Source organism: Aythya fuligula, chromosome 2 (assembly GCF_009819795.1).
Source record: "Aythya fuligula isolate bAytFul2 chromosome 2, bAytFul2.pri, whole genome shotgun sequence".
NCBI classification, from domain to species: domain Eukaryota; kingdom Metazoa; phylum Chordata; class Aves; order Anseriformes; family Anatidae; genus Aythya; species Aythya fuligula.
In genome coordinates this window covers 123,400,762-123,419,539 of record NC_045560.1, presented here as the reverse complement: position 1 = coordinate 123,419,539, position 18,778 = coordinate 123,400,762, and the positions used below count along the sequence as shown (strand labels likewise).

At 37.9% G+C, this 18,778-nt stretch overlaps 1 protein-coding gene across 1 annotated transcript in view; it reads left to right on the top strand.

Annotated features, from left to right (window-relative positions):
- The first annotated feature begins 426 nt into the window (after positions 1–426).
- The window catches only part of ARMC1 (armadillo repeat containing 1), a 30,013-nt gene continuing 11,661 nt past the window's right edge, over positions 427–18,778 (top strand). The window contains exons 1-3 of the mRNA XM_032181395.1: positions 427–509; positions 2,300–2,500; positions 6,578–6,669. Coding sequence (XP_032037286.1) covers positions 2,327–2,500; positions 6,578–6,669 — 266 coding nt within the window. The 5' untranslated portion in view covers positions 427–509; positions 2,300–2,326. The remainder of the gene's footprint in view (positions 510–2,299; positions 2,501–6,577; positions 6,670–18,778) is intronic.

Genomic DNA, 18,778 nt, shown 5'->3' with positions numbered 1-18,778 from the left:
AAAAGCTTTACACCAAGTTTTTGTTTGTTTGTTTACTTAATAAATAAAGCTGTTTAGCAAATAAGATTAAAGCCTGTTCGTGATAAATTCAGGGAAGTGGGACCGGTGGGCTGGGGGCTGACTGCTTTGCGCTTGTTTTGAGCGCCGGTACGTGCTGTATTTACATTTACCTCAGGTTTTAAGTAACGCCAAAACGTTATTAAGGTGTACTTCAGCTGTGAGCCCCGCTCCGTCCCCACGCCATAGAGACGCCATGTGCCTGCGTCCCTCTACGGACTACACCTCCCGGCGTGCCCAGCGGCGCCCCGCCACCCGATAGCCCCTCCCCCTTCAACAAGACGCTCCGCGAGTGGCTGAGGGGCGCGGCCGGCGGGGCGCCCAATGGGCGGGCGCGGCGGCGCGGGGTGCGTGCGCGGCGGGCGGGCGGCGGAGAGGAGCGGAGCGGGGCCGTGTGAGGCGCCCGGAGCCCTGCGCGGGCCATGGCGGCCCGGGGCTGAGCCCCTGCGGCGGTACGGGGGGGGGGGGGCGGCCGTGTGGGGTTGGGGGAGCCCGGGGGAGGGCACCGAGACCCCGGGAAGGGGGAACGGGCCCGCAGCGGGGCCCGGCGGGAGTGGGAGGCCGCCCCCGCTGCCGCCCTCAGCGCCCCGTGAGGGCCCGGGAAAGGGGGGGGGGGGCTCCTCGGGGGGCCTCCAGGATCTCGGTAATTCCCTAAAACTTTTAAAATGGCTTAATTATGTATTTTTTAAAATATGTCAGGGCGCGCAGCGCGCTTAAATTGTGTGGTGGGGGTGGGGGAGAAGTAAGGGCTTTAATTGGCATAGGGAGGGGGGTCTGGGTGAAGCTGGGCGTGTTTTTATGGGGTTGGGAAAGATAAAAGCAAACGGGGGTGATCAGCGAGAGGAGAGGGGTGGGAAGGAGGCGATGCACAGGGCACAAAACTGGAAGTCGGAGGCTTTTGTTAGCAGCAGGCTCGCAATGGACAGGAGTTTTAGGCTCTAAGTAAGTTCACTTCTCAGCTGTGGGATGTAGGCAGTGCTGAACTTGGTACAGAGTTCATAAACGTTTCGGGTTCCCTGTTTTGAAAATACAAAGTATTATTGGATGGAATTGTAGTTTCCAATTTGTCTCTTTAGGCATTATGGTAGTCAAGAAAATGCACCTGGAGGTTAGCCATCGACCTTTCACATTAGCACTTGCTTTCCTGAAAGTAGGGCCAGTGATGCAGAAATCAGCATTTTTTTTCCCCCCAATGTTAAACTGCCAGAAATTATCATTACCAAAATGCATCTTTATGGTTGTTTACAGATAATGCTTCCACTATATTATTTGTTTGGGAAATTACATCAAAAGTGTGTGACCAGATCCAAATTTAATTTGTTTTTATTTTTATGCAGAGGAGAAAGGAGAACACAAACTAACAATACGCCATTATTTGTGGTTTTGTGCCTTACAAACTCACACAAGTGATTTTTTTTTTTTTTATGGCAACATCAGGACCACAGTTTGTGCTCAGTAGTTTCAGAAGCACATGATCAGCCCTTTGAAGCAAACTGCTCCTTTGCACCAAGGTGCAGACCTTCTCTTCTGAGTAAACATGTGCTTTGTTGCCTGTAGAGTAGTTACTCTTCATTAAAACAGCTGTGGAATCTGAGACTGTCAAGCTAACGTGTCTCATTTGAAATTGATGTGGCTTGGGCTTCGATTGGAGCGAGGCGTGACCTGGTTGTTCCCCTTTTATTGAAGGTGAACTAGTGAGAAGTTACGAAAAATGCCTTAAGACCTTTTTACCTTTGAGTGAGTATGGTCTTATGCTAGTCACTTGGTAAATACAGATTTTAAAAAAGTAATGATCACGCTGCCTGATGCGGGGTTAATCTTTTGTAGGCTTTTTTTTGGTTTATTTTTCTGTAAAATGAGATCATCGCTAAAGGCACTCTGAAAATACAGATTTTGGTGTTACATGTGCTTATACAGAAGGGTGTTTGTAGGTTGCCTAGTTGTGAGAAAGCCATGGGTTTCCTGGAAATCTTTGTTAGTACTGTAAAAATATTAATATACTTTTATATATTATATATACATGGGTATGTACTCCTGTAAAGGTCGACTGGTCTAAAATTATATAAAGGAAACAAGTCAAAATATTATTAATATTTTTTATATGTGAAATTTAGATCCCATCCTTATGAATTGTTACTTTTTTGGTACCCTTACACATATAATAACCCAGTGTACTTGTATTCTTGCCTCACCTGTGATTTAACTGATGATAACCATTACTAATACGTATTTTCTTCAACAGGTATTTTGTACGTGTGGTGTAGGAAAAATGAATTCTACCATGAGTGAGGAGCCTGACGCGCTGTCCGTAGTGAACCAGCTCCGAGATCTAGCAGCTGACCCCTTGAACAGGCGGGCTATCGTTCAGGACCAAGGATGTCTGCCAGGTCTCATCCTGTTTTTGGACCACCCCAACCCTCCGGTTGTTCATTCAGCTCTCCTGGTGAGTATTCTGGAGATAAATTTTATGTCCTTTGGATGCTTTGCAACTTTGTTACTATGTCTTTAAAGAAGTGAGAACTGTAAAAGATAGAGCCTTTATGTTAAGTGCTCTTTATACACTTTTTAAAGAGAAACATGCAATTCAAAAATTGTTTAGCAGTGAAGCATTATTCCAGGGGAATCCATGGTTGTTGGAAGAGATTAACGTGCTCTGCATTTTTCCTCTAATACAGCTGTTTCACTTTTGTTGTGGAGGGAGGTAAGCACCCTTAAGATTTTTATTTTTTTTTTAAGATGAAGCTGTGGAGCTTCATCTTAAAAAAATACAAACGCTGATTTGACATTCACATAAAAAAAGGGTCATAAATTACAGGGTAATTTAGATTAGAGATGACTTCCAGAGGTTACGTAGTCCGGTCCCGTGATCAGACTTTGACTAATTAGATCACAGCTCAGGGTTGTGTCCAGTTAGAGATTCTGTAACCTCTCACACACCCCGTTGCAGCATTTCACCATGCTCATAGGATTTAAAAAAAAAAAAAAATAAATCCCGCTTGTTGCACTTTTTGTCCATTTCGTCTTTTAAGTCATAAACACTCAAGTCCTAACTTCTCATCCTAAATCCAAATTCTAACTTTAAAAAGTGTATCTCATGCTTAGAAACAGGACAAATAAAAGTCAAGGTTTCCTTAAAAAGTCTAATTCTCACAAGGAGACTTCTAAGTTATTCATACGTGTCATGCTTTTTTCCATATTTATATCATTATTGAATTTTAAACAAAGTGAAACTAAAAAAAAATCAAGAGCTCTGGCTCTTACATGAAATTATACATTATTTTTTTATACCAGTAATACTTAACCCATGCCAAAATTGTTCATTTTTCATTTTGTTTTGCTTTCACAATGGATATTAATGAACTTCTTGGAATGACTCCAGTGTGTCTGATACTCTTCAGGGTTCAGGGAAGGAGGCCCCATAATCCAGGAGATAAGTGTCCTGCTGATGGGTTTTCAGGTTAGAGTTGCCATAGCTTTTGCCAGACTCTAAATGCTCTTCACTAGAAGAGTTTTGAGATGAGGTTATGGTTCTTGAGAATGTTTTGTTCTTTTTCGTTAAAATGTAGGTTCCTTAGGTTGTGGTCTTAAAAGAGGATCTTGGTTGGGTGTCTCAGTCTCTTTTCCTTCATTTCTTCATGTTCTCACTGCCTGAGTTGGTAATGAATCTGTGGTCATGTTGCAAGAATTAACCCTACACAAAAGGAAGTAACTTCCTCAGATCTGTGAGGGCTAGTCCAGTTTGCAGTGTGATTCCACACCCCTGGATGTTGCTGAAATTGTGTGGTCTAGACATCTAGTTGGTAGGAATAGGAGACAGTTGTGGTTTTCCATCTAGTGACAACCTACAGGTAGAGTAAATTAAGAATCGGGGTTTAGAGGAAACCATGTGATATTCCAGGGCCCTGGCTGCGGTCAGAAACTGAGCAGTTTATGGAGACAAGTTTTCGCCTGCTATCCAGGCTAGTTTTGTTCATGAGTTCTTGAACTTCTTAGATTCTGTAGCTTTTATCTACAAATTTATAGTCTCCTTCTTTGACATTTTTCCTTTCTGAAATGTCAATTTTTGTTTTTTTCTAGCTATCCATTCAGAAAGGTGCTTCTATTTGAATGGGAATCATTAAATGTAATGATTTTCCATTAAGTTTGTACCCAATGAAAGGATGTGCAGCACTGATATTAAATTGTTTATTGCTTCATTCTGTGATTCCAATAGTGGAAATTATAAATAATCAATATGAGTCATAATAAATCCATATTTAACTTTTTGATATATTGTAGGATCCTTCAGGGAGGGTGCTTTCTTCCACAGATCCAGTTTCAGCTCAGTCCTTTCTTTGATCTGATCAAGAAGTGGTATATTTTTTTTTGCTCTAGTTTAATTCCAGGATTGCATTTTTTTTTTCGTGGTATGTTTTACACGCTAAAAGGCTTTGAATGTTTTAAATCAAAATCAGAAGTGACCCAGGTGATAATACTTCCTAAAATTTGGACTAAAATTTTCAAAGACCAGACTCTGAGGTTAAGCAACTGCATTACCATTTCAGGTGTAATGATAAAAGACACCTTTGATGTTTTAAGATTTACAACAGTATGCTTGCATTCAAGTATGGAGATAGGCCTGTTGACTAGGTTGAAATTATTTATGAGCTGAAGGCTGACATGGTTGAGTATTTTTGCTGAACAGAGGCTGAGCTGAAGTGCATGATAGTAGTCTCATGCTTCAGTAGGCTGCAGTTTAGAAGTGTAAATGATCTGACTTTGAAGGTGCAGACGTTTGCATCTCCCATGGAGTTGGAAAACAGGTAGGAGTTCCTTGTGCTGAAAAGCCGCGTCACTGAAATTGTTCTGACAAACTTGTCTTTGGTCCTGTTTTAGTGGAAACTACATTTGTGTATGAAAGAAGTAAATAATAGGTGGAAGAGAGACTGCTTATGTTTTAACTCTTAATTAGCTGTTAAGGGGAGTTTCTTTATAAAAACATTACATCTTGCTAAATTGCCTAAACAAACTTAAAAATCTGAGAAACTTTTCCCACTGTTAAAGGTACTTGCCTTAACAAAGAAGTTATAGTCAAAAAACATCATTCTGTTATTTGCCCGTAGTTGGAAATTATTTAAGAAAATGCACAGCATTTATAAGCTAGATACTGATCCTCATCAGGAACTTGCAGAAATCACAATTAGAGTTTGTGTCATGCCAGACAGCAGGCAGACTTTCTGAAAAGGCCGTAGAATGGTCTTGAATTTTACCTAGTGTGTGCTAAAGATGATTTAGAGGGAAAGATGGGTAATTAATTCTTTGAAGGTATTAAGGTGCAGGTTATTTTTAAACCAGCTAGTGAGCAGCATAGCTATTATGTGACTTTATTTAAGTCACTAGAGTGCTGCTTAACCTTGCTATCACAAAACTAATTTTATAACACATTACATTTGTGAATCCCAAGATTCTGTGTCTGCAGTTCTTGCACTTACTTGAGTAAAGCAGATTGAAGTACAATGAAAATACACCTCTGGAAGAAGAAAAGTTTTCTTCTAATAAAAGTTTGGCTGTCAGCACTGAGCATAGAGAGATGTCTCATGAAAAGGACTTGAAATTTCAACTGGAAGAGTATTATGTTAGGAGTAAACAGTTGTCTGGGGTCAGCAATGTGAAGTTGTGCAAAGAGTTATTGACAAATAAACAAATCCACAGACAACAAATAAGTGTTAATTCCCAGTTTAGGTAACAGTAACCTAAGCAGCTGAGTGGTACTTCTATGTTCTTATTCTTGTATGTGCATGGAGTGATGAATAACTTCAACATCATAGGTATTTTAAACATTATAACCCTTTTTCGCTATTAATGTATCCAGTATTGCAATTAGTTTTTAGAAACTTACCAATGTGGTAGAGCTCAGTTCCTGGTGATGGTTTTCTAGTACTGGGTGAGTCCGTAGAACTGATGGAAGTTATGCTTTGTGTATAAAGAATTGCATTAGATCTCGGAATACAAAGGTGTTGGTTGGAAGGGACTTCTGGAAGTCATTCCCTTCAGCTTCCTGGTTGAAGCGGGACTGTCACCAGCACTCAGGTCAGCTCTAGATTTGTCCCTGATTCTGTAGTCCCACTAGGTCATCGTTCCAGTGTTGAACTACCTTCGTAGTGCTTATTGTAAGATCTGATCTAAACTTCACAAATGGCAATTTGTGTTTGCTTTCCCTTGTTGCATTGTATGCTGCTGTAGAGGAAAGCTTCTCTTAGCCATCTTCTAAAGACTCTATGAGTAGTTGTAGGAAGCTGTTAGATAGTCCCTTAGATTCTCTTAGAATGAGAAAACCCAGTCTTTCAACCTTGTCTTGTAGATTAGACGGTCTGTGCTTTCTGTGTATTTGAGAATAAAGCAACTCTTAATGTTCACAGTAGGTGGTAATATTCTGTGTCTTCTTACTAGAGGTGACATTGTGAATGTTTTGTGGGTGCAAACTGATAAAAATGAACGATAATGTACTGGAAATATTGCTGATTTGTCCTCTTTATTTTAGGCTCTCCGCTATTTGGCAGAGTGCCGTGCCAACAGAGAAAAGATGAAAAGTGAATTGGGTATGATGCTCAGCTTACAGAATGTAATACAAAAGTAAGTTTATGATGGGTTGTTGGATCCGAAGACTGTATAAATGTAACATTCTGTTGCAAAGTACAATTTCAATCATGATTTTGTATAGTGAATTTTTAAAATTGCGTTCCTTCTTGTTGAAATTGTGACTGCTAGCAATTACTCGTCTTCATTTTGCAGTACAGCAAAGTAATTGGATCATAATATACAGGAAATACTCATTTGAAAGTCCTCTGCCAAACAATTTTCTTGCTCTTGTTACACATAAGTGATTTCTCTTCCTTTTAGGTTCTTTTGTAACCTCTTTCATTATTTAAGGGTGCTATGTCCCCTGGTGTATTTAATATAAATGGTTGGCATCTGTCACGTTTGTTCTTTGAATCCCACTTTTGGGAGGGAAATTGTGTATGCATTTTATTTGTTTTGATGTGTTTTTGAAAGTTTGTACCTGTAGTTCTGTGTTGTGGAAACATGTCTTGGTGGTGATGTAGAAGTCAGTGAGGTTTGTCGTGGTCTCTAATTTCTTTGTGGAAATTGTGAAGTATCAAAAGAGTTATATCTCTTAAAATGTGGTACTGTTGGGTTTTCTTAAGAATACTAAACATTGTCTTTTAAATACTGAGAGATGTATGGGTACATGCATGCTAGAGATCATACATGTGCACGTTTACCAGTTAATAGGATGAGGTAAGATGAATCATTAGCAAAAAGAAAAGCCAAACCAAAACATGAAAACGACTCCTTCAGAGATCAGTCTGTCATACCAAAAAGTAAATTTGCTGTCAAGTAATCAAACAGGTGATTATTTTACACACTATTTGATGGGGCTTCAGTTAAGTAGGCTTCAGATGGGAAGAGGGAGGAGAAAAACCTGCACAGAGATAAGTTTCAGAAGAATGTGCAAAACAAAAAAGGATGAAACAGAAGTGAACTGGTATGTTAGAGGTTCAGGTGAAAGCTTTCAAATGTTTAATATGTTAGTTGAATCTCTAGTGTATAACTTGTATAAGTTTGAAGTTTCTTTTGGAGAGAACTCAAGGCTAGGATCTGTTAGTTCCTTCATCCCATAGCCCCTCCAGTTTTTTGGTGGTGTTTTGTTGTCCTCCTTCCCTCCCATTGTAAATTTGACCCAGCTGGTCTAAAGGTTTGAACCTGAAAAATTGAAAGGGAAAATTTCCTGGTCTCTTTATAAGTCCTATGTGATTCAAAAAATAGATTAAAAATCTTTACCTTTAAGTCCTTCATTAGTTCTACTAAAACTAACAATGTTATGTATTGGCATGAAATTTAACTAAAATGTCATCTTATTATCCACCAGATACCTAAAACACAAGGATTTAAAACAAATGTCTTAAATAGGAAGATGAAGAGAATGACTAAAATTCAGAGGCAAACAGTTCTCAATTCCTTAGTGTAGTATTAATTATACCTTTTTTTGGAATGATTTGTTTTCATAATAATGTAGATTAAAAAATAGAATAAACTCTTACAGCATTGACCATTTTTAAGGACAGCTACAATTAAGGTAAAGTGTACTGAAGTCTTCTGTTTGCTACTTTATAGTAAAAGCAAGAACTGAAAAATTTAGGTAGTATTAGAAGTGTTTCAGCCAAACTGCTTTTTAGTATAGATCGGATGTCTATTTAGAGTATGGTTTCTTAGCATTTTATGTAATCCACAAGAAGTTGGTGAAAGGGGAACAGTATTTATTGGTTTCTGTAATTAACAAATATTACTCAAACAACAGTCATAATTAAAACTTGTGTTTAAAGAATTCTGTGGAAATTCCTTAAACAACTTTTTTTTTCCATGTTTCAATTTCAAGGACCAAAAGACTGTGAAGTTCAGAAACTTGCAGAAGAAGAGAGATAAGTCAGTTAAAAACTGGGAATCTTGTAGGTGTTCTTTTTTTCTCTAGAAAGCTCTTTGGCAAGATTAAGAACATACATTTGATTTGTATGCTTGTAACATTTGGAACGTGTGATATGATGAAAATTTAAATACATAGCATCTTCAAACACAAGACTTTGTCATGTGCTTGTCAGGATTTTAGGCTGTAATGTTGACAGAAAATGCTGAAACTAAGTTTTGTATTGCCTGGAGAAATATGGAGAAAGATGGTTTAAAAAAAAAAGTGCTGAGAAGATAGATGAAAATTCTTTGTGTCACAAAAAACAATGGTTTGGGGTTGTTTTCTCTGTTACGAAGTCTGTAGGGGAGAATGCAAAGTCTCTACCTTCACACTTGCTCTACAAAATGGAGAATGTCTTCTGATGTAATTTCAGTTTCGCAGAAGAAATTGTAATCACTTGAACTGAAAGTAATCATTAATAAGTGTGGTAATAAATGTGTTGGTGTTACTGCCTTCAGTTGGTTCATTCCATTGTACGTACTTCCCAGAAAATATACTTTCCAGAATCTGCATATCTAGCTCATCACTTCCATCTGAAGTCTTCTCATTATTTTCACACTTTAGTTTGTATTTCAGATAATTTTTTTGTGACATGTTATAAAAATACAAACAGTTAATACTGAAATATGAATTTATTATGCTTTTCCAGTTACTAAACAGTTCTTTCAATTGAGGTGGAACCCTGCACCTTCCAGACCAGAACTTGTAGTCACTGGGCCTTTGCTCTTGACGAGTTAAATGCAACCTGTGGTGTGAATTTTGTCCTCTTATCAAGGGCATTTAACTCTCACCATTCACTTTAATTGATTTCTCTTTTACCTAAATAATAGGCAGTAGCTTTCCATGTTCAATACTGAACTGTGCCTGTATTCTGCCATGGGTGGAGTGGTGTTATTTTATCTTCCCAAGCAGCGTGCACAAAGAGACAAGGTACAAACTGTGTAGTTGTCATACTTTAGACTTAAGGTAATACAGCTCAGCAGTGAACTGACAAACACTGCTTAGGAAGCCACGAATTTGTTTAGAATTCCAGTTCTCGTCTGTTTTCTGTTATGCTCATCCTGAAATTTGAGGGCTTCTCTCAATGTGAGAGTGACTTTTGATTATAAGCCTTGAAGGTATTGAGACCTCGGGGTCAGGAGTGGAATTTCTTGATGGCTCTCTGTGTAAACCTGCCTCAACTTAGGCAGTCTAACAGACTGAGAATTTTGAATGATTGATATCACCAACAAGAAAAATGCTGGTTTACTAATTACAATTAGTTGTAAAAGTACAGGCAGCCTCAATCAGGCCAAGAACCTTTTGTTGCAAGTCATACACAACCAACGAAAGGAAGACATAGCAGGTTATTTGGGCTTTTCATCATGACCATGAAGCACTATTTCCTTCAGAAGACTGCTTAGAATGAAAGTGGAAGTTGTCTGCCACCTGTTTATCCAATGATAAGTACTATCTGTACTGCATCACACAGAATAGACAGGAAATATTGATATGAGAGACATCCTAGTTTAACTGTAATTCTTTGAGGCACCTTCATGTCTCATTTCATGGCTTATCAGTTCCCTAGCATCCTCTGATCAGCTTTTTGATACTCGTTTACAGTAACTATTATGGCTCAGTTGTGAAAGATCATTTTGATGCTTAAAATGAAGGGTCAGCTGACTGCATTTCACTTAAGGAACAAAAGATAGGTTTTAGGCTCACATTGACTGATTTTTCAAGATGTATGCATACTAGGTTTTGTGAACAGAAGAGTAACAGATTTTAGATTTAGAGATTGGAGCCTATAGACTCTAGAGCAGAAATATGAAGTGTCAGCTCTGAGGAGTAAAGAATAAAAACTTGAAGGGAGTGATATATATTTATGTTTTTTTCAAACTGAACTTGATTTGCAACTTGTATGACTCTGAGATACTTCATATGAAAGGCTTTATACACTTCTGCATTTTCTAGGATGTATAAGGAGCTGTTCAAGACATTTGAATATAAAAATTTTCTTCTATACTTGCTGATTTCTGCCTAATCAGGGAAGATTTCTTATTTGTTCTTCCACACCTGCTTAGTTTTAGGTGAAGTTTGATGCATCTCTTCTTTCAAGTGCTTCAGTCTTGACTAATAAGTGTGTTGGAGAGAAATCAGACCTTTAAAATCCCTACCTGGAGGATTCCAAACATCTTTTTTTTTTTTTAATGACTGATCGGGTTTTGTTGCTATCAAAAAATGTTTATCACTCCCTTGCCAGGTGATTGAGTACCTGTAAGTGAATAAGTGCTTGTGTAAATAGATAAAAAGAAGAGGAAAGATTGAGGTTCATTGGAGAATGGTGTTTCAATGTATTTTAGTAGTTAGCAGTTAGGAAAACTGGTTATACTGAAAACTGGTTTAGTTGCTGCCTTTATGAACTGTATGGAGCACTTAATGTGTCCGTATGGACTTTATAAAATGTTATTAGCTGCTTCTAGAATTAAAATTAATTAGGGTTTATAGCCTACAAGGAAATACACCAATTTGTGTTCAGACTGAAAGTGAGTTTTGATGGACAGTAAAGGTCAAAGGTCATAATTTTTCATAATCTTTATGAGGAGCATAATGGTACTGTTTAAATATAACTAACATGTATTCTGAAAAAAAAAAAAGACGAGGAGTCAATATACTGAATAGGTCTTATTATGGCACGGCAAATTACTGAGAGTAAAATTCCAATTACTTAGCTAAAAGAGCTTTTCAAGATAGTCTTCCTTTGCCAGGGTGTCAGATTTAACAAGCTGAACTAAATCCAGTGCATTAATCAGCTCTTCCAATTTATTACTTGCCTAAGAAGATTAGGGCAATTAATATGTGCTTAATTAGAGTCCCTTGCAGATATGGTAAAATACATGCAGTCTATAATTGCTGACTTCTTACTCAATTTTAATTTTTGGTAGTCTTAATTACTTAGACTTTTTGAAAATTTAATTATTCGTTGAAACCAGCAAAGTTTAAATTTATGGTGTCTGACAAACAAAAAAGAAGAAAAAATCCCAACAGAGTACTTCAGGTAGCATTTGCTGAAATGAGAGCAGTAGGGATGTAGTGTCACAGTAGCTTTGCTATTTTTGTTGTCTGACATACTTCTTTGTCTCCTTTGTGGGAAAGGAAGAATGGCTGGGGGAAGGCCGGGCAAAGGCCACGTATTAATTAGCAAGAAAGCAAATTACATATTTACAGGGATGTGTGATGATGGAGGGGATGTTGCCATATTATAAGTGGCCACAAGATAATACTTTGTGTAAAACTGCAGCTAAAAAATTCTGACAACAAAACACACTTATTGCATTTATATAGTTAGGCGATTGATTGGAATACTTACATTTTGGTGTGAAAATGAGACAAATAGCTTTTTACAGATTGTACAGATATCTTTCTGTACATGAAGCAGTAACTTTGTAATTGTTGTTGTGTGTTGTTTTAACATCAAAATGGAGAAATGGCTGAGGATTGGGTAATGGGAAACCATACTTTTGATGCTGAGAAGTTGTTTTTCCCTGGAATACATAGTTACCATGTCTGAAATATTCCTTGAGCTTAAGGTTACAAACATTTTATGTTCAGAAATGATTTACAGTGTGCCACCTGGACCTTAAATTCCTAACCTGGAAATGCACTCTGTGCCATGTTACCTTCCCTGTTATCTTTCCATGTCTACTTTACCTACTTTGTTATATTTTGTCTACTAGAAGTTGAGTGCTTCTATTAAATGACATTTGGGGCATCTCTTCGGGCTGTGGGGTTCCAGTCTATTCAGTGCTGTAACAATGTGCTTGTTAATAATAGATGGTCCCAGCAGGAGGGTGTCTGCAGGCTGCTTTATTCAGCATTGTTAAGCAAAAAGGCTAAATATCCCACTCTTCTCTGCCTACTTTCTTCAAGGAAAATTTTTATTATATATTTTGTTCATCTTAAGTTTCAGAAATATTTTATTTTTTTGGAGTTATTTTTGAAGCAGTATCTGTCAAAAAAAAAAAAGCAATCACAATGAAATATTAGGGAATATAAGCAACATTGATATACCGTCTTTAAATATACTGTATTACTTGTTCTAAGTGGCTGAATGCTCCATTTGTCTGTCAAACAGCTTCCTGGTGTTTGGAGATGGTTATAGATCATTTGGAGGGAGTAGCAAGGTGGGGGGAGGATGGGTTCAATGTCATAGGCTGCCTGCATCACTAAGGTATGTATACAGTAAAAGTTCATGTCCTTTTTGCTTTGTGACAAAGTAATGGGAGTTCAGTAATTGTTCTTAAAATGTTTGAAGACTCTCTTTTTTGTGTTCTTACAGTATATTTGGCATTGTAAAAGGCATAGGAAGTCATGAACTCAACACAGATGCAGGCACAGAAACAAATGGTAACAAATAAAATACAAAAAACATTAATGAAATGACATAAAAATTCTAGTTTTAAAGTATTAGTGTTAACTTTGACTTCAGTCATGACCTAATTGAACTACTGGGAGAATCTTAGTATTCTTGTATGATCAAGAAAACAAGCTTGAATAGATGAGTATCATTTTGTGAAAGCAGTCCAAGACTTGATTGCCAGCAGTTCAGATGTAAGTAGTCATTTAAATATTGAAATATTAAAGGGGACTAATGTTTGGTGGGGATTCATAGAAGTTAGCAGTCATTTAAAAAGCTGTTCTCAACCTCGATTCTGAGAGGGGCAATTTAAGGGGAAGGTTTTTTTTGTGTGTGTGGAGTAGGTCGCTGAGAAAAATACAGAAGTGCGACCCAATGGAAGGATCCTCTCTGTGCCTTATGAGATGTACTGGGTCATTTTGCTTTTAATATTCTGTTTCTTTCATCTTTGAATATCTCTGTAGTCAGAGTTATTACTAAGTCATCACTTGTTCTTGTACCTAACTTGTTTTTTTACTAGGTGGACACTGTATGATCAGTACTTGGTCTGTATTCTAATCGCTTCAGTTGTCAAACTAGAGTCAAACTTGGCTTTCTGTGTTTGTATTTTTTTCATTGTCATGTGCTTTTCTGTAGTGCCTATTTTGTGGTTCCTATTATTACTGACTGCACTTCGTAGTACAGTTTGGTTTGAATTTCTGCTCTCCAAACTGCTGCTGCTGCCATATAACTTTCCACTTGATATCTAGCATGTGCATCAGGGCTGTTGATTGCGTGGTTTTTCATCATTTGCTCTTTGTCTCAGTGTAATTCAGGGTCTATATTTGTTTTTGACAAAGAGAGGGCAACAATCATAACTGCTTTGAGTGCTTTGCATTTAGAAATGAAGAAATCAGGTGGGAAGTTTGAAAATGAGCTAGTAACTTTTCCTTATAGGCAAGAAATACTGTGAAGAATATTGCTGAATAAAAAAAGAACTTTGAAACACTGCAAAGAAGTGTGTGAAATAGAAAATAGTTTAATAAATACATATATATATATATATGAAATCTTTGTGCTTAGCCACTTTCTTCTTCATTTAGAAACTGTCAGAAGCAGAAAGTTAAGCATTTTAGAGTAGTGTGAGCTAAAGGTGTTTTTAATTCCTATTTTTTGCAGACTTTGATATTAAAGCAAATAATGGCCTCTGAGAAGTGTTACGGCTTTGAATATTGAATAATGAGATGGTTTACAGAGTGTTGCAATAGTTGGGATATGTTAAAACAATCAAAATTGGCATTTAACAAATTGTTTACTATGTGGCAAGAAAAAAATCTCTCATGCTGAATTGAGTGCATCAAGACTGGCCTGGCATGGCATGCCAAAAGAAAACCACATTCTCTTTTTGTGGTGGGATTGAGTACTGAGGTGGGAGGGAAAAGATTTTATGTGGATTGGCAAAAGAGTTGGGAATGGTGGCAACACAAGGTGCCTTTACTCTCAAACCTTGTAGTCAGCTGTTATTCATATATTTCAGAAACAGTGACCTTTGCTGTTTACCATTGAGTTTACAAGAAAAAAGTGCTGAGGTAGGTTCTTCAATGATACACTGACTTCTTCTGACAGCTCACTAAAATAAAAAGCAAAGATGCTTTGAAATGAAAATGGCAAACTGTGTTGTGAAGTATTTAATTGCAGGTGTGGGTTGACAGTATTTTAGGCTAGAGCCATTTATCTTTGAAAAGGGAATTCATAGATACCTCTGAGAGGTTTCTCATCTTTTCTTGCCAATGTCATGTGTCTACTTTTGGATTGCACTGAGCACGTCCACAGGTGGTGCTTATCCCTGGTTTTAGGCCTTCTTGTTAAGTGTCTCAAAAAAAAAAAGGCAGATTTTTTTCTGTTAAACCAGGTCTGGATTACCTTATTTTTCCTGAATGTTGTTCAAGCAAGGAACACAGTTTGTGGTGTGTGATGAGAAAAAAAAAATGTTGCTGTGAATTATTCTTCATTAGCAGTTTTTGAATGGAGCTATTATTTCAAAAGAAAGGGAATTTTAATCTTGGGGCAATGAATGCAAAGTGAGTATGTTATTCTGAATTAAATGAATTTCTATTCAGGAATGTTTTTGCACTGGTTTGGCAGTACATATTAGAGAACATATTTTTTCTGCAGGATTTCTGTCCTATTTTGCAAGTGGGCAGTCCTGTGCAATAAACTAAAATCAGCACATTCTGTAACTACATAGTACCTCATGAAGGTAACAAAACTATTTTTTTAATCTTGATGAATGCTTCAAACTGTTTTGCATGAGTGCTGTCCTTTTGGCTAGCAGTGAAGCTGCTAATGATGGCTTGCTTTAACATATTAAAAAAAAATCTATTGCAAACAAGTAGTTTTAGTATGAAAACAAGATGTCTAAATGGTGTTTGCTTATAGAGTTTTCTAGAGTTACCTACTTCAAGGTTCTGCTGGATAGATGCATCTTAACTATATTGACAAATGCATCAAAACCAAAACTTCTGTACAGATAGGCTTGTATAGACTAAACCTATTTTTTTTTTTCCTCTGCTACAGGTTGGTGCTCTATTTTAACTCCTATTGTTTATAGAGGATACGTTTAGGGCAACCTTATCTGTAAGTTTGCAGCCCCCCTTTTTTTTTTTTTTCCACTTTCTCCTTTAGATTTCAAGGAAATAGATGAGGTTTACTACTCAAATATTTTTGGAAGGTATTTAAGTATTTTCCAGATAGTGATGTACTATCATCATATATTATTGTGACATACTAAATGTCATTAAAATGTTGATAATACAAATGGTGTTTGGCTTCCTTCATCTTCCTAAAATCCTCATTACAGATCCTAAAGCCAGCACTACCAATATTCCTGCCTGATTGCTGCAGCATTATTACTGGGAGAGATTGCCTTTTTAATTCCAGTGTTTGATATCTTACACCAGAAAGGAGCAGAAAGCGATGTTACACTTAAGATTTTTTTTTTTTTAACCCCGATGCAATTTGCTGAAGCCATATAATGAACATGATTTCTGCCATATAAATCCATTAAATGATTACTGTTCATTAGCAGGCAAGATGTTGGAACTAGCTACTGTGAAATTCAGCATGGAGTTTGTGTCTGTTGTGCAGACTCGTGTCTAGCAAATGCTATTCTGAAGCCTTTTGAGTTTAGTTGAGTAACAGGCCTTGATTATCTTTTTTTTTTTTTTTTTTTAGATGGAGAATATGTCCATATGGTAGATAGCAAGCTGTGGAAGATCAAAAGTTGATCCTCCATTTAGCATATAAATAGCAAGAGTTAAACAAAATTGGATGAATAGCTGGGTCAAGCATATGGCATATGTTCAAATCTGTTATCCTATTCTTGAAGGTTCTCTTCTTGTGATCAGAGAACAATAGCATGAATCAAGGAAATGGTCTAAGCACCAGATAATTATTCTGTCTGCTAAATGTTTAAGATTATGTCACAGTCACTGACTAGCTAATGGAATTGTACTGTGACTTTACTCAGATATAAACTTTGTATTTAATATTTAGGGTTTGGGTTTGGTTTTTAGCAGTCTTGAGAATATCCCAGTGTTTACATCGGATTTCTTTAAATTTCTAAGGTCAGCAGGCATATCACCTGTACTGAGCTTGAAGTGGCGCTGGGAAATGCAGTCCTCATTCCTAATGTCAGTGACGTGTATCTTATTTAGTACAAAATCAACTTCAAGACATCAAGTATTTTCTTTCTGTTCTGAACTTTTCGCAGTTTGGTATCTCCTGGTCAAATTGTCAAGGTTAGTAGTGAGAGTAGGGACTGGAAGACCTGCAAAGCGTCAGGCATCTGGCAGGTCTGGAAAGCATTCTAGGAAAGTCAGCCTGACCTTGCCTTGTTTCCACGATGTGCCAGCTCTGGAGTAAATAAAGGTGATGCATAGCTAGCGCATTGTTGATATCATTGAGGTGAAGTCACGTAACAACTGCGCTCAGGCCATCAGGCAGTCTGGCTGCTTGCTTTTTGGGTTTAGAGGATCTTAGTGCTACAGCTCAGTGGGTTGCTTTAGACAAACCCAGTCCTCCAGGTTCTGTAGTTTTTCCTGTGCATTGTAGTTCTTATTGTTAACCTGCTGCTGTCCTGAGATGTTGCTCTTGGAGAATGTGTTTTTAAGAAAGTAGGTGGTAATCCTAATCCTCCTCATCAGCTGCTGTGTAATGTTATCTGGCCTTTACTGGGTGTTCTAAGGCTAGAGGAAACTGAGCAAGCGACGTACTGTAGCGGGTGGCACGGAAATAGCACCTTCCTGGGGCTGTGAGAAAGCGTGCACTGAAGTAATGCTCCTTTTCAAGTTGTTTTCAGATGGCCTGCCCGTTGCCTGGAACGAGTCAGGAGAGCAGCCATATGCTTGTGAGACCAACATATCATGGGATGCACTCAAAGCTCACAAGAAAGAGCAGCATTCTTGGAGATAAGAAGAAATCCTGCCCTGGCACCGGAGCAGAGCAGCCAGAAAAACAGCCAGATCAAATAACTGTCTTGAAACAGATTGCTTTTTCTCTAATACCATGCTCTTTCTTTAGGCTTGTCATTCATGCTCAAAGTTTTCATCAAAATCATGTCAATCACTGTGCCTCACTTCTAGAATTGAGGGTTAGTGATTTTTTTTTCCTCTCCTTACAGAATATAGCAATTCTTTGTAATTTACTGCTCCTTTTAGATGTTGCTAAAGACAGTGTTTGTGTCTTTGAGTACAGGAAAAATGAACTCTGAAAGAAAATTGGTCACCTGCAAATAAATACATCAGTGGTTTTAAGGGCATAGTTGTTTCAAATAGCAATTTTAGCCATTTTTAACCCTAATGGAATCCCTTGATCTCTACCAAGTATGTGCTTGAAGGTTTCTAATACAGCCACATTCACCCAACAAATTTGGATGGAATTCTTGCCAGTCCATTAAATTCTTGTGCTTTTTTTGTCATACAGGATACTGCATTTACTGCAATGAATGAGGCTTATTATAGAAGTAAAATGATGGCTGAAAATGACAGCTTAGAGTTCCAGGGAAAAGCATTAGCACTACTTTGAATGTATGAAAAGGGTTAGGGATAACTGAAAACATTTACTTGTATGTGACCACGTGTTTTCCTGAACTTTTTGGAGAGGTTCTTCAGTCATTTGAGAAACAGAGTCTCTCAAACTAGTATTTAGAAGAAAAAAAGTTGCGTCCAACCCTTCATTACATTATCACTGACATGCATAGGATTTTTCTGTAATAAAACCACACGTTAACTTGAGAGTTGTTTTCATTTCAGTTGACTTTAGATGTTTATGAGTTAGGTCAGTTAGTATGGAATTCAGCTGAGCTCTTTGTGTGTTCACAGAAAAGTTGAGGCGGGAAGGGACCTCTGGATCCATCTGATCCAAACCCCTGCCAAAGCAGGGCCACCCAGAGCAGGCTGCCCAGGACCATGTCAGATGGCTTTTGAAGATCTTCATGGAGAAAGACTCCACAACCTCTCTGGGCAACCTGTACAAGTGCTCTGTCACCCACATGGTGAAAGTGTTTCGTGATGTTCAGGCAGACACTCCTGTGTTTGAGTTTGTGCCTATTGCATCTTGTCCCTGTCACAAGGCACCACTGCAGAGAGCCTGGCTCCATCTTCATTGAATCCTCCCTTCAAATGTCTGTATACATTAATAAAATATATTTCTAAAATGTGTTCTAAAAATGATAAAATTGTTTGATAAATCAATTGATAAAATTGATAGATAAAATCACCCTCTGAGCCTTCTGTAGTCCTGGCTCAGGGCCTAGCTGGACACAGCACTCCAGGTGTGGCCTC